The sequence below is a fragment of the Anabrus simplex genome, chromosome 1, assembly GCF_040414725.1.
Source record: "Anabrus simplex isolate iqAnaSimp1 chromosome 1, ASM4041472v1, whole genome shotgun sequence".
Classification (NCBI taxonomy): Eukaryota; Metazoa; Arthropoda; class Insecta; order Orthoptera; family Tettigoniidae; genus Anabrus; species Anabrus simplex.
The window spans coordinates 238,584,936-238,600,185 of record NC_090265.1 but is presented as its reverse complement, the minus strand read 5'-3'; the positions used below and the strand labels follow the sequence as shown (position 1 = coordinate 238,600,185).

General features: G+C 38.9%; 1 protein-coding gene across 2 annotated transcripts in view; it reads right to left on the bottom strand.

Annotated features, from left to right (window-relative positions):
- LOC136886263 (uncharacterized) overlaps positions 1-13,659 on the bottom strand; it is a 150,133-nt gene extending 136,474 nt beyond the window's left edge. For both annotated transcript variants that reach the window (XR_010861749.2, XM_067158999.2), the window contains exon 1: positions 13,231-13,659. Coding sequence is in view for 1 of the 2 variants with exons in the window: in XM_067158999.2 (XP_067015100.1) it covers positions 13,231-13,358 (128 nt within the window). In the remaining variant the exon portion in view is untranslated. The remainder of the gene's footprint in view (positions 1-13,230) is intronic.
- Positions 13,660-15,250: the final 1,591 nt, after the last annotated feature.

The following is a 15,250-nucleotide window of genomic DNA, read 5'->3' as shown; positions in this document are numbered from 1 at the left end:
TGCTATCGCCGTACAGAATACTTGAGGCTGCTTTGCAACCCTAACCTGGCGGTTATATCGCAATCCAAACCAAAACGCTAGTTCGTAAATTCAAAAGTTCTTAAGGTCAAGAGTTTGCAGCCCTGCACACCACACGATCATGTCCACCACAAGAAGTCAGCGAGAAAGAAACAAATGACAGTGCAATTGCACGTAGATCTCTGCACTGTAAAACTGCTGCAGTAACTAAACTTTTGCCCTACAAACTCAAATGCAGCAGCTGTAAGTCCACATATGTTGGCCAAACTGGCAGAAGCATCCTACACACGTTACACAGAACTTGTCAATGCAATCAAACGCAACAGATTCTCTGCCATCGGCCAACGTATGGAGTAATTTATTCAAGTATACATCCATCAGGCAAAGGATTCTCAAAGTGGCTAACAAAGGCTCTATGCTTAATATGTATGAAAACTGCTTCATCCATTTAGAGCAATATTCTACTCCCAACTTCAATTTCAACAAGATATCCGAGAAACCTAAAATCTTATTTGATATCGTAATTCTGATACCTGATAGCCAAAAACAAAGAAACACCCAACCCCCTCCCCCAATCTCTCGCAATGCCACTAATACCATATAAATCAGTCACTACTGATCTGCATTTAGGGCAGTCACCCAGGTGGCAGATTCCCTATCTGTTGTTTTCCTAGCCTTTTCTTAAATGATTTCAAAGAAACTGGAAATTTATTGAACATTTCCCTTGGTAAATTATTCCAATCCCTAACTACCCTTCTTGTAAACTATATTTGCCCCAGTCTGTGCTCTTGAATTCCAGCTTTATCTTCATACTGTGATCTTTTCTACTTTTAAAGACACCACTCAAACTGATTTCTCTACTGTCATTCCACGCCATCACTCCATTGACAGCTCAGAACATACCACTAAGTCAAGCAGCTCATCTCCTTTCTCCCAACTCTTCCCAGTCTAAGCTTTGCAACATTTTTGTAACGCTACTCTTTTGTCAGAAATCGCCCAGAACAAATCGAGCTGCTTTTCTTTGGATTTTTTCCGATTCTTGAATCAAGTAATCCTGGTGAGGGTCCCATACAATGGAACCATACTCTAATTGGGGTCTTACCACAGATTTATATGTCCTCTCCATTACATCCTCACTGCAACCCCTAAATACCCTCATATCCATGTGCAGAGATCTGACCCTTTATTTACAATCATATTTATGTGATTACCCCAATGAAGATCATTCTTTACATTAACACCTAGGTACTAAGAATGATCCCCAAAAGGAACTTTCACCACCAATGCAGTAATTAAAACTGAGAGGACTTTTCCTATTTGTGAAACTCACAACCTGACTTTTAACCCTGTTTTATCCCATAATATTGAGGTCATTTTGCAGTTGCTCACAATCTTGTAACTTATTTATGACTCTGTACATAGTAACATCATCTGCACAAAGCCTTATCTCTGATTCCACTTCTTTACTCATATCATTTATATATATAAGAAAACTTAAAGGTCCAATAATACTGCCTTGAGGAATTCGCCTACTCTGCTGTAATTCTCCGAGTTATATTGTCGCGGCCACCAAATTAGGCGGGTGAGGAAAACTGCTCTGTCGTCAGATATGGGAACAGCGAAGCGACAGATGGTCGAGAGTCGCTTACCTCTGAGCACGGATTGGCAACGCTGATCGTGCAGTGCTGTCTAGTTGAAGCCCATCCGCTACAGGCCACCTTTACCCGAGTCATTCCCTGTCATGCAGCTGCTGAACTCGCACCATAAGTGCTGTTATAGATAGATAGTGAATGTGTTCAGCCTGGTGTTTCTTCGGGTCTATCATCTGAAGAGGACGAAGTAAGTGCGAGAAACGAACAAGAAACTCCTCTGAAGCGTTGTTGGTTGGAAGGGCTTAAGAAGAAGGATTTAGCCAGCCAGACAAAATCCGTAATAGTGAATGTATTGCAATACGTGCAGAAGTTGGCCGAATCAAATATTCTACAGACTGTGAACCTCAAGAAAAGCCAAGAATTGACTGCAACGGTGTGTAATGTTCACCTTCGCTCAGTCCAGAGATGTGTTAATGAAGCAAAATATTCACCCAACAAAAAAATACTTTCATTGACATGCTACCACTGCCAATACAACCCAATTGAATTGATTTGGGTTCAAGTCAAGAGAGAAGTGGCAGAGAGGAACAAGACATTCAAAATAAAGGACGTAGAAAAACTCACGTCAGAAGCCATCGACCGTGTGACTGCTGCAGATTGAGAAAAGTGCTTCAATCGCCTGTAAAATCTTCAAGCAGACGATTGGGCCAAGGAAATAGTAAGGGATGAAAGAATGGAGCCATTCGTCATTAGTGTAAATGACGACTCGACAGATAGTGAGATGAGTGATGACAGTGACTAAGAAATCTTAGACTGCCTTGTAGCTAGAAACTGATTCTTAATTCACTGTAAATTAATGTAAACCTATTCTTTAAAATAGTTATTTTTCTATATTACTCAGTCCAATATACAGTATTCAAATATTTAAAGTTAGGAATGTAATAAAACTGATACACATTAATATGTAATCGGAATGTATTTACGGTGTCCTGCAGCCTGTGCTGGCACGCGCGCCCCGAACTGCCTCAGCTAGCGACATTTACATGATCGCTTTTCGAGCCATTTTCCAGGCAAACTACAAGACTCACGGAAATATGTTTCAGATAAAAAATATAAGTCAGGCAATTTCTTTACATTTTTCCCACAGACAAAATTTTATTGGCTGAAAAAATAAAAACTTGGCCGCTTACTGATATTTTCAAATACATGATTCTACGGACTTAAATTTACTCGTTCAAGATTTTATTTTTTATAATTATTTAAAGTGGTTTATATGAAAAATAGTTATACCACTGAAATCAGCAATCTTTTCTGAAGTTTGTAGTATAATTTGTTTTGAAACGTTGTATGAAGTAACATCAGGAGGTTGAGAGAGAACAATCTGCCTTGCGCTCCAAAATTATGTGTTCAGTTAGACATTTCTTTGCCAGTTGCTACATAACCTTGGCAACAGTGTAATTTCTCTGACCCACCTAATTTGGTGGCCATGACAATAGTCTAATTGCAAACAGTATTGCCAGTAGTCTCCCATGATCTACCCAATCAAATGCCTTAGATAGGTCAATCGCGACACAGTCCATTTGACCTCCTGAATCCAGGATATCTGCTATATCTTGCTCGAATCCTACAAGTTGAGCTTCAGTTGAATAATCTTTCCTAAACCAGATCAACCCGCCAGCCCTGCCTCGCCTTCATCTCCCCCCTCCTTCCCTTCACTCACATCCGTATGACGACATGATACTGTTGTTTCTGCACTGGCATCAGTAACATACCTTGGGCTACACAATGAAGGGGCGAGTCTCATATCAACACGGTCATCTTTCCCATCTGTTTTCAACCATGTGGCTAATTTTATTATTTGATAGTCTTTTTCAGACAATTTGTGAATTTGATCTGAATTGGAAAACAACTCTTTCTCGTCTTTTGTACTTCCATCAAACATACCAAGACGTCCCAAATGGAATTTTACAGGGTTTTACTTTATGCTAAATGAGTAACAGTCAAATACCACAACCTATGTAATACGATGCAAAACTTTCAGTCGTGTGATTCTGTACCAAATGATGTAATCCACAATTCGACACTCATCCTTCCTTGTCACTGTCCAAGTCTCTGCTCCGTAAGTTGTTATGGGTACGTAATACACCTTTGCTTCCATTGGCACATTTTTGTCCCATTATACATCTCTTGCACTATGATAGAAATAGCTTCCAGCTTGAATTCACTCCCCAGGTATTTGAACGTCTACTACTTCCAGGGTCTTGTCTGCAAGTCTAATCTGACCTTTCCTATCACCTCCAGTCATAACAAGAGTTAAACTCTTTTCTACATTTATTTTCAATCCACGTTCTTCGATCTTCCCATTCAGCACATCCAACTGTTCTTGAACATTCATGTCCTCTTCTCCTCAAATCACAATTTCATCTGCAAATAACAACACGTTCATTTCTCTTCCTCCAAATGCTGCTTTTGCTGTTCTCATGATGTCATCCATTACTACTGTAAACAGGATTGGCAATAGAACACTTCCCTGCCTCAGCCCACTAGTGATTTTGAACCAACTTGTCCTGCCAACATGTGTTTGCATGCAACTACAACATTCCTTGTACAATGCCATGATCATTTTTATTAATCCCTGTCCAATTCCTTTTTGCACCAGACTATCCCAAACTTTAGTCCTGCGGACTGTCATATGCCTTTTCACTGTCATCACCATACCATTCCCATACTCTCATTGCTTTTCCATTACTTGTCTCATAATGAAAATGGGCTCTATTGTTGACCTTCCACTCCTGAAACCAAACTGATTTTCAATCCTCAACATTATCCTACTTTCCAGTATCCTCTCCATTATCTTAGCAACATGGGATATCAGTGTAATTCCACTGTAGTTCTTCAATACTTTATCGCCTTTTTTGAAAATTGGGATGATTACTCCTTTTTGCCAATTCTCAGGGACCTCCTCATTCTCCCAGACAATCCTGAGAACTCAATATGTCCACTGTAGGCCTGCAGCTCCAACTGCCTTTATCATATCCACTAAAATTTCATCTATTCCAGCGGTTTCTCCATTCTTCATCTTTCTTACTGCCATTTCAATTTCATTGTAATTTCTTTATCCATTTCTTCAGCAACTAATTGCCTTTCCTGGTGGTCCATTGAATGATTGTCATTAGTTCTCATGTTCAGAAACTTCTGAAAATACTCTCTCCATCTATTTCTTATTTCTTCTGGCTTTGTTAATATTATTCCGCCTTCATCCTTCACACATCTGGTGTTTACTTGATCTCTCTTTTTGTTTCTTAAGATACCATACAACAATTTCTTGCTGCCCTGCATATCATCCAGGCACGGCTCAATAATACGATCTGCCGAGCTGCAGAACCACCAGAATGAAAGATATAATATACAGTGATTAACGATCCCAACCTTCATACTGAGTGTAGATATTGAGCCAGAGATTGATACCCATACAGATACTGGTGATCTGGCAACCCTGTTTAGATCTGTGAACGGCATCAGGAGAGCACGCTTAACTACAGCTTTCTTCTGAGAGGTGGCTAAGAGTCGCCCATAAGGTTATGTATGAACTGCAAGCCTTGCAGAACAGTTGACCTATTTGCGTGTGTCACAGTTTTTAATTTAGAAAAAACAGGATGTGGATTCGTAGCGTTTTTGTGCATCCGCTGAGGCGTCCTATCCATTTCCACTGTCACCAACACGACACACCTGAATAATGATTAAAATGCATGTATTCTCGCTAAAAATCCAGTGGCAGGGCCCTATATAGTTAAGCAACATCGAGCGTGGTCAGAGTTTGGATGGGTCACCAACCAGGCTCGGCCTTTGTCGCTGGTCCGAAATAATTTAGAAACAATTCAAATTATTACTAATACAGCCATGGTCCACACAACGCGAAGGTAGAACATTACCGAATTTTCACTTTACCGCAAGATCACAATACGATAACTTTTTTTTTTTTTTTTTTTTGCTATTGGCTTTACGTTGCACTGACACAGATATGTCTCATGGCAATGATGGGACAGGAAAGGGCTAGGACTGGGAAGGAAGCGGCCGTGGCCTTAATTAAGGTGGAAATGGGAAACCACGGAAAACCATCTTCAGGGCTGCCAACAGTGGGGTTCGAACCTACTATCTCCCGAATACTGGCCGCACTTAAGCGACTGCAGCTATCGAGCTGTCACAGATAACTTTAATATAATTATAATTATTATTATCACCAACTATAAACTTATTATTCTTAACACTTATTTTCCTGAACAGGCCAGCAGAGGAGTGCAATTAAGCGCACCGGTACTGGTACCCATTAAGGCCCCCCTCGGTGGTGCCCCAAACAGAACATTTGGATATTTGTGTGTGCGTCACAGACCAAAGAGTTAGTAAATAATCCACTATTGGTAGGATCAGTGCCACCATCTGTGAGAGAATCGCTGCAGCGAGCGAGCACATTGAAATCTCAGCTGTTTCGCAAAAAGCTCCCTCTACTTAGGGTTGCCATACGTCCTGAAAAAGCGGGATTGTCCTAAATTTGAACATGTGCCCCGACGTCCTGACTGAATTTTTAAAAATGTCCTGAATTTTAAAAATCAGAGCAAATTATATTTTTAAAATCTCAAATGCTTTTGAAAGGGAATGTCCCAACTGTTGCTTAAAAATCTATGCAAATAATTTTGAATATTAGGCCTATATAATTATGGAGTGGTCTCTAAAGTAGGCATTTTACTTAAAGTATGATTTATTATTTCTCTATTTGATTTTTAACATTAACATCATATAACAAGTGTGTCTTTTAGTAATGGATGGGACAGTTCACATGGAATTATCCAAATACACTCGTTGGAACCATTGGCGCCAAATTTTGGTCTTGAGCACAGAAGCAAGGATGAATATATCAAATATTTTTACGAGAGCAAAGACACGATTGCGTCCCCGTACCACTATATGCATGGGGAGCAAGTGCTCCCGTGAAGTCGGTGCCTATGTTTGGAACTTATCGATGTTGGTGTCCTGAATTTCATCCTGAACCTTATGGCAACCCTAACTTTACTGTACACATTAGTGTGAATAGAGAACTTTTAAAACTGTGTGGATATTGATATGGTTCAAAATTCTTACATGTCAACATTCTCAGATACTACAGTATAGTTGTGATGCTTCTGTTCAGTAGAAAGAAAGCCCAGATAGCATAAATACAGGAGAAATGTGTGATCAAAGATGATGACTATTCATGTTAAATCTTCAAACAAAGTACTTTATGATTGGGGGTATATATATTTCTCTATCTTTTGTGTAAATGGCCAGAACTTAAGCATAATTCTATCGAACGACCGAAAACATTCTCTCTCGTACGAAGCGAATGAGCGAGTTCTTAGGCCTACAAGTTATCATGAAAATGTTTCTTCGTAATGGCAGTGAATTCTACCGAGTTAGGTAGTCATGAAAATGAAAACAGGAATGTTACTACCCTCAGATGATGTTCCCCTCCATTAAGAAAGCCGACTCGCAAAGATGTATGCAGGTCTTGGAATCTCTGTAAATATCAGTGTGTCGATACTAGATCAAAATTTTTTGGTAAGCGGAAGAAAGGCTTTATTTTTTGTAACTTTTTAATTGTTGTTTTTGGTACAAGTCAGTTATTTATATCGTTGATGTCTCTCAAAACTGGCGTCTTACAAATTGAGATGTACGTCTACCTGTATTTTTTCTGTACTTTTCTGGGAACTTCGCACTGATAGGACATGGAGCAAAGCATTTCCGTGGAGTTGGAGGACGGATGCACGCGAACTCAGTTGGCACTTCCCGTATGCAATAAGAACTTAGATGTGTCTATTACACTTATTGCAATGACTAGGCGTCACAGAGCAGAACCACCAACATAATTCAGCACAAGCCGCCACTGGTATCATCTCTTAATTTCTGTGTGAATAAGGCCCAGCTTTTCCCTCTTTTCTTCCTCCACTACTTTCTGGGCCAATTCTTTGCCTCCACATATTTTCTTCTACTTTCTTCAGTCTTAGATGTTTTCCATGCCTTCCATGCCATTTACTTTTCCTTCACTTTAATATCGGGATCAAAATTGTAATCGCAGTAGACATAAAAACCAAGTATATGGTCAATGATTCACCTCATCTAGGCAAATGAACGCAGACTAATGGAATGCCTCTTAGGGAATTCTATGTCAAAAACTTGACCAAGACCCTTCATGGATCGAACAAAAATGTGACCGCTGACAACTGGTTTATCTCTGGAAAACTTGTAGAAGACCTCTGGAAAGACAAATGACACTGCTTGGAACAATTCACAAAAATACACCAGATATATCACCTGAACTACTATTGATGAAAGACAGAAAGTTCAGAACATACATGCTTTGCTTCGACAGAGAGAAAACGTTGAAGATGGATCTCTTGCATTCGACTGTCCATGGACAACCTGCCATCAGTGATGCAACAAACAAGCCAGTTATGATAGATGATTACAATGGAACAAAGTCGGGTGTTGATACCCGCGACCAAATGTGCATCTTTTATGAAATGTTGAATGTAGGGTCGGTGAACGTCTGAGTGATGATATACCGTCATAATAATCAGCGACTAAGTCGCGGTCAGTCTTCTAGGAAAAACTTTCTTATGAGTGAAGAATACAATAGGCCATGGATGTTGATGAGACTGGAAACACCTAGCTTACAAACACACCTTCGAATTGTGATTGAAGCAGTACACTGAAGGACGGTCTTTCAACATCCAGAAGCGAAAAATTGATTCCAGATGGTAAGAGAACTGTTTGTCACACCTGTCCTGCTAAAAAGCAAAGAATGACAACATCATACAGCAGTCAGTGCTACCGTGCATATAGGAAGAAACAACAGCAAATTGCAGCACCAAATGTTACAAGTAATTTCTTCTTGAGCAAGACGAAGGAACAAGTAGCAAAGGGACATTCATTTTTTGCCAGAAAATATGTTTATTTACAATGTTTTGTCTATTGTTTATTTATGATGTTAATTTTCATTTTTCATGTCAAAACTACCTAATAGTTTGAACAGTACGGTGCAGTATTATATTTGTGCCCAGTATTGTTTTCCTTCTGATTAATGAAAATTTCAGAAAGATGAGTAAACAAATTGCCTTTTCCTTCACTTTCTAATTCATTTCATGTTCTGTGAGTGTACCAGCTTTTAAAATAAAATAAAAAGTTGTAAATTTTATGAGGATTTGTGTTTATGGACTGTCAAATTAGGTTTTGTGTTCTAGGGTTAAGATGTGTCCTATCACTGTATCTCTTCTTCCCATCAAATTTAGTCAAATCAATCTCCTCTCACTAATTTAATTCAGTATCGCTTCATTCGTGATTCGATCTTCCCATCTCCCCTTCAGCATTCTTCTGTAATTATACTACATTTCAAAAGCTTCCACTCTTTCTTTCAGAGCAAGTTATCATCCACGATTCACTTCCATACAATGCCACTCCAGATAAAAGTCTTCAAAACCACCTTTCTAATTCTTATATCAACATTTAAAGTTTATGTTAAGAAAGACATTCCTTGCTTGTGCCAGTCCGCATTTTATGTCCTCCCAACTTCTGCCATTGTTATTTTACTACCCAAGCAACAATATTTATCTACTACCTTCAAGACTTCTTTCCTAATCTAATTTTCTGCATCACCTGATTTCATTTGACTGCACTCCATTAACTTTTGTTTTGAAATTTATTTTCTTCTTGCACTCTTTCCCCAAGAATTTGTCCATACCATCCAGCAATTTCTCCAGATCTCCTGCAGACTCAGATAAAATAACTATATAATCTTAAAATCTCAGGGTTTTGATTTCCTCTCCTTGGATTGTGATTCCATTTCCAAATTTCTCTTTGATTTTCTTTACCATCTGCTCCATATAAACTTTGAAAAGGAGGGGGAGATAAACTGCAGCCTTGCCTGACTCCTTTCTAGATTGCTGCTTCTTTTTCAAAGCCCTAGATTCTTATCACTGCAGACCAATTTTTATACAGATTGTAGATTATTCTTCTTTCTCAATATCATATCCCGATCATCTTCAGAATCTCAAATAGCTTAGCCCAATCAACATAATCAAATTACTTTTCTAGATCTACGAATGCTTTGTCCACCTTAATTCGGTCCTCTATGATTGGACGTAAAGTTAGGATTGCTTCACGTGTTCCTACACTTTTTCTTAAGCCAAACTGATCTTCTCCCAACTCAGTTTGAACTTTTCTTTCCTTACTTCTGTAAATAATACAGGTTTAAATTTTGAAAGCATAAGATATTAAGCCAATTAGTACAGTAGTTTTCACACTTATCAGCACCAGCTTTCTTGGCAATACGTACAACATAGTGTCAAAAATCTGATGGCACTTCTGTATCATTCGTCTTACACACTAAATGGATAATCTTGCCATGCTGTATTCTCCTAAGACAGTCAGTTCTGATGATATGTCACCAATTCCATGTGCGTTGTTCCTATTTTGGTCCTGTTGAATTCTAACCTTAAAATTGGTACTCTCATTTCATCAGCATCAACAGCCTCGTCTTGTTCAAGAACCGTATAATCTACTTCTTCACCTTGATACAACTGTTGGATATGTTCCTGCCATCCTTCTGCCTTCTAATCTTTTCCTACAAGTGGATTTACATTTAAACTCTTAATATTCATACACCTAGTTTTCTTTTCCCTAGTTTCCCTGATTTTCCTGTTAGCAGCATCTACCTTTCCTAGGACCATATGATCTTCAACATCCTTGCACTTCTCTTTCAGCCATTCTTCCTTAGCTGTCCTGCATTTTACATCCACTTCATTCTTTAATCACCTTTATTCTTTTCTGCCTTCCTCATTATTAGCATTCTTGTACTTTCCTCGTTCATCAATCCGGTCTAGTATCTCCTGAGTTACCCATTGATTCTCAGTTGATCTTTCTTTTCTTCCTCTCCTCTTCTTCAGCAGCCCTACTGACCTAATTCTTCATGACTGTCCATCCTTCCTCTATTGTGTTTCCTTCAAAGTTTTTATTTAGTTCTTGTCCAACATGTTCCTTGAAACAATTCCTCACACTCTTTTCTTTCAACTTATCTAGTTCCCATCTCCTTGAATTCCTTCCTTTCTTCAATTTCAGATAGCATTTTATGACCAACAAGTTGTGGTCACAGTCCATGTCTGCTACTGGGAAAGCCTTGCAATAGAACACCTGGTCTCTGAATCTCTGCCTAGTCATAATAAAGTCTGTTTGATACCTTCCAGTGTCTCCAGGTCTCATTCACATATACTGACATCGTTTGTGGTGTTTGAATCAAGTAGTAGCAAGGACTAAATTATGATCGGTACAAAATTCAAACACCGATTTCCTCTTTAACTCCTTTGTCCCAATCTAAATTCTCCGACTGTATTACCTTCTCTTCCTTGGCTTACCAGTGCATTCCAGTCTCCCATCACAATTAGATCCCCCTGTGGGAGGGAGCTATAGAATAACACCCACAGTATCTATTGCCTGTCATAAGAAGCAACTAAAAGGGGCCCCAGGGGCTCTTAACTTGGGAGCGAGGGTTGGTGACCGCAGGGCCCTTGGCTGAGTCCTAGCATTGCTTCCACTTACTTGTGCCAGACTGCTCACTTTCATCTCTTCTATCCGACCTCCCCTGATCAATTCTTGTTATTTTTCAACCCCGACGGTATTAGGTTTTCAAGGGCTTGGGAGTTTTTCGTTTTCACACCCTCCATGGCCCTTGTCTTTCTTTGACCGATATCTTCCTTTATCGAAGTGTCGAATCCCTTCAAATTTTGGTTGCCTAGTTGTACTTCCTCTTAAAACAATCACCACCACCACCGCCACTCACAATTAGATTCTCGTCACCTTTTACATACTGTATTAAATCTTCTATTTCTTCATACGTTCTTTCGATTTCTTCATCATCCGCTGAACTAGTACGTATATAGACCTGCACTATTGTGGTGGGCATTGGCTTGATGTCTATCTTGACAACAATAGGCTAATACTTTCACTGTGCTGGTCAGAGTAGCTTACCTAATGCCTCATTTTCTTATTATTAAACCAACTCCTACATTCCCCCCCTCTTGATTGTGTGTTCTGTAGTCACATGAACAAAAATCCCGCTCTTCTTGCAAACATACTTCACTTATAGGCCTACCAACTACATGTAACCTTAGTCTATCCATATCCCTTTTAAGATTCCCTAACCTAATACAACAATTCAAACTTTTAACATACGCTCCGACTCACAGAATGTCAGTGTTTATCTCCCTGATGATTTCGCCCTGTTGTGTAGTCCCAACCTGGAGATCAGAATGGGGGCCTATTTTACCTCCCGAATATTTTACCCGGGAGGAAACCATCATCAGTACATCAGTCATCAGAGAGAGAGCTGCATGTCCTCGGGAGATAATTACAGCTGTAGTTTTCCGTTGCTTTCAGCCATGTACCACTATCAACACAGCTAAGCTATGTTAGTATTATTACAAGGCCATATCAATCAATCGCCTAGACTGCAACCCTTACAACTTCCGAAAAGCTGCTACCCCTCACTTCCGATGAACCACTCATTATTCTGGTTTCTCGATAGATAATCATCTGAGAGGGGTGCAGCTGCACCTCAACTATCTGTTTCACTGAGGCGCACAAACCTACCCATAATGGCATGGTCACATGGTTCGCAGGGGAAGTTACTAATGAATTGTAAAAACTATCTTTTTTCACCCATTCTACAAAAATATCATCGTGTCACCGTTCCCCGTGCAGAGGGCTGGTAAAACTATTTATTCATTTTTTCCTGGGAAAGCCCACAGGCCCCTTATGCCCCTGTCGTGCTCAGACTACAGGCCTTGCAGGCCATAATGTTGTCACTGGTACCACCTGTCATTTACTCGAGAAAGTGAATGGGAACCCTACAAGAAACTCACTTTGGGGTGCTGTTGATAGGTAGCAATACTTGGATTTAATCTTCTGCTTCCAGTTCAACAAATGGCCTCATTAATTGGCCCAAACTGCTGGGTTTGAAAGGGGTACACCACTTTGAAAAGCTTTCCTTCTACCAAATAAACAAGTAAATTAGAATGCTGGTGCTGACGATGTTGTCTCAAGAGGAATACACAAAAAGTACAAACATCTAGAATGAAACCGTATGCTTTACACAAAGACCTCTTAATTTAATAATTAAAAAATGGCCATGAAATTTCTGCAATTAAGTCTAGTATTTTTCTATTTTAAACAGTGAAACGCATTGCTAACTGATAATTGATTTTCCTTCCCATTCTTGTAACGCAAACATTTTTGTGAAATGATAAAAGAATGCAGCTGCTTTTACTCATCCGTTAAGAGTCTGCATTATTACTTCCACTGTGAAATGAAATCATCAGCTGTAGTATGCTTGTTCCCTTGGTTCTTGACTTGAGAACCAGCCTTAAGGAAGAATACAATGATCTTTAAGTGGAGGAGAAACACTTCAAGTTCTCAGATCTATGATTATCTAAAGCATTCCATCACACTTTATGAAGACAATCACCGGAAATTCAAGATTATTTTTCCTTTTTTAACCCATGTTAACATGTAACAAATTTCAGATCGAAATACTTACTGATCTACAACAGCAGAACTGCTTGAGATATAATAACGTCTACTCTTGAATTGATCCACAATATTTCTGTTCCTTAGGAATACATTGCTTCTAACTAAATTTAAGAATCCAACTATGACAACGCACATTTATATCAATTTACCATAGCCACGAACTGCCGGTACAGACAATTCCATAATCGAACTTTGCACTAAGTGATATCAGCTGATTTCACATCGTGGATTAACCACGGAAACTCAATAGTAAACACCCCCAAAAAAATTATCAAATATGATCATCTGACATTTTTGGGGGAAATTTAGTTACACATAGTGGACGACCCAACACAAGGCCAGCTACAACATACAAATACATTGTCTTGTCTTGATAATTTGGTAGGCTTCGCGTCCATACATAATGATCAGTGTCGAATCTTCTTCATTTCACTGTTAATGGCAGCATATATAGTACATTCTGCATCATTGTTTTGGTTACAGGAGTTATCTTTTACAAATATAGGTTTTGTTTTCAAAACTTATCATCTGCTGTATAATGTTTAATGAGTAACGTTGAGCACGGAAACAAAATTAATCATTGTCGTAGTCGAATTGACGTTATACTCTGAACCTGCTCTGAACTCATTGTCACATTCTGAAATCTTATGTTGGTGGAACTGCAATTATTTAAAGCTACAACCACTAAAACAAAAGGGTGCAGCCAAATACAGTAGAGACAATACACGACACTGAGAGAGATATCGAGGGACAACTATTGGAGCACACTCTAGCGGATAGACCTGAACGGTACTGATTCTGTCATAAGAGCACGTGTATTTTTGTGTGAAGTTTTTGGTGTTATTTATGTGTTTTCAGTGAGCTGACATAATTAAATAGTAGCGTGTGTCATTCCTTGATATCTCCTCTCAACATGAGGGGAAAGGTATGTGCTGTGTTTGGCTGCAGTAATTATGAAGTAGAGAAAAATGCGCGGTCGTTCTTCAGGTTCCCTCGTGACAAGAACATGTAAGTAATATTGTGTTTGCATATATATTCTTCCAGTGACAGAGATTTTTATAGTACTTCATAATCTTCTGACCTGCTCGACCCATATTTTAACTGGCATAAAATGTAATACGCATATTTTATTCTATAGTGCAGCAGTTAACCTTCAATACCGATTTGTTGTAGTTGTGATCTGTGGGTTTTGAAATGTCACAGAAGCGATTTGGATAAGGTGTACAAGAAAGAAGGGACGTTACGCTTATATAAGAATTATAAGATCTGTTCTGATCATTTCCAGGCCAGCAACTTTAGAAATCCTCGACAATACAGCCAAGGGTATGTTACATTTTTGATCTAATTGTACGTAAATATTCCTTAAAGCATCACTATCGACAACATTTTCATACTTTTCTTTCTTTATTCCTCTTTTCAGTTCGAAAAATGAAGGTATCGGCCAAGGAAAGACAAGGGCTCAAATACGTCAGCCTCGTGTCGGTAGATTTACTGGCACGTAAAAGAACTCCTGCGGGACTGAATTCCGGCACTTCGGCGTTTCCGAAAACCGTAAAAGAGTAGTTAGTGGGACGTAAAACAAAAAACATTATTATTATTATTATTATTATTAAATGTTAATTCATTGCATCATATGTGTAAGGAATGTGCTGATATTTTTATTGACAAGTGTCTTAATGTGATGATACAATGTTTTTAAATGAGAAAAAGACAAATCCAACCGTAAGAGTTCAGGCAGGAATGCTAAAGCTAAAAAAGTAATGCATAAATGAAAGATCAAGCCATTTCACAGCAGCCCATTTCATATCTTGTTTATGGGTCTAATTTCAGTCTTTGAATAATAACCTTTTAAATAATTCCTCATTCATTTATCCAGAATTGCTTTAGCAACTTCGAAGTTAATATCTCAATACCACTTTCTTTCTAGACGTAATTTATTTATCCATTTCCGTATATACATTTCCATTGATATTTGAATTTAGCGCGATTTGTTCAGGTCAAGTCACTAGGAGCGCCACCGTCGAATT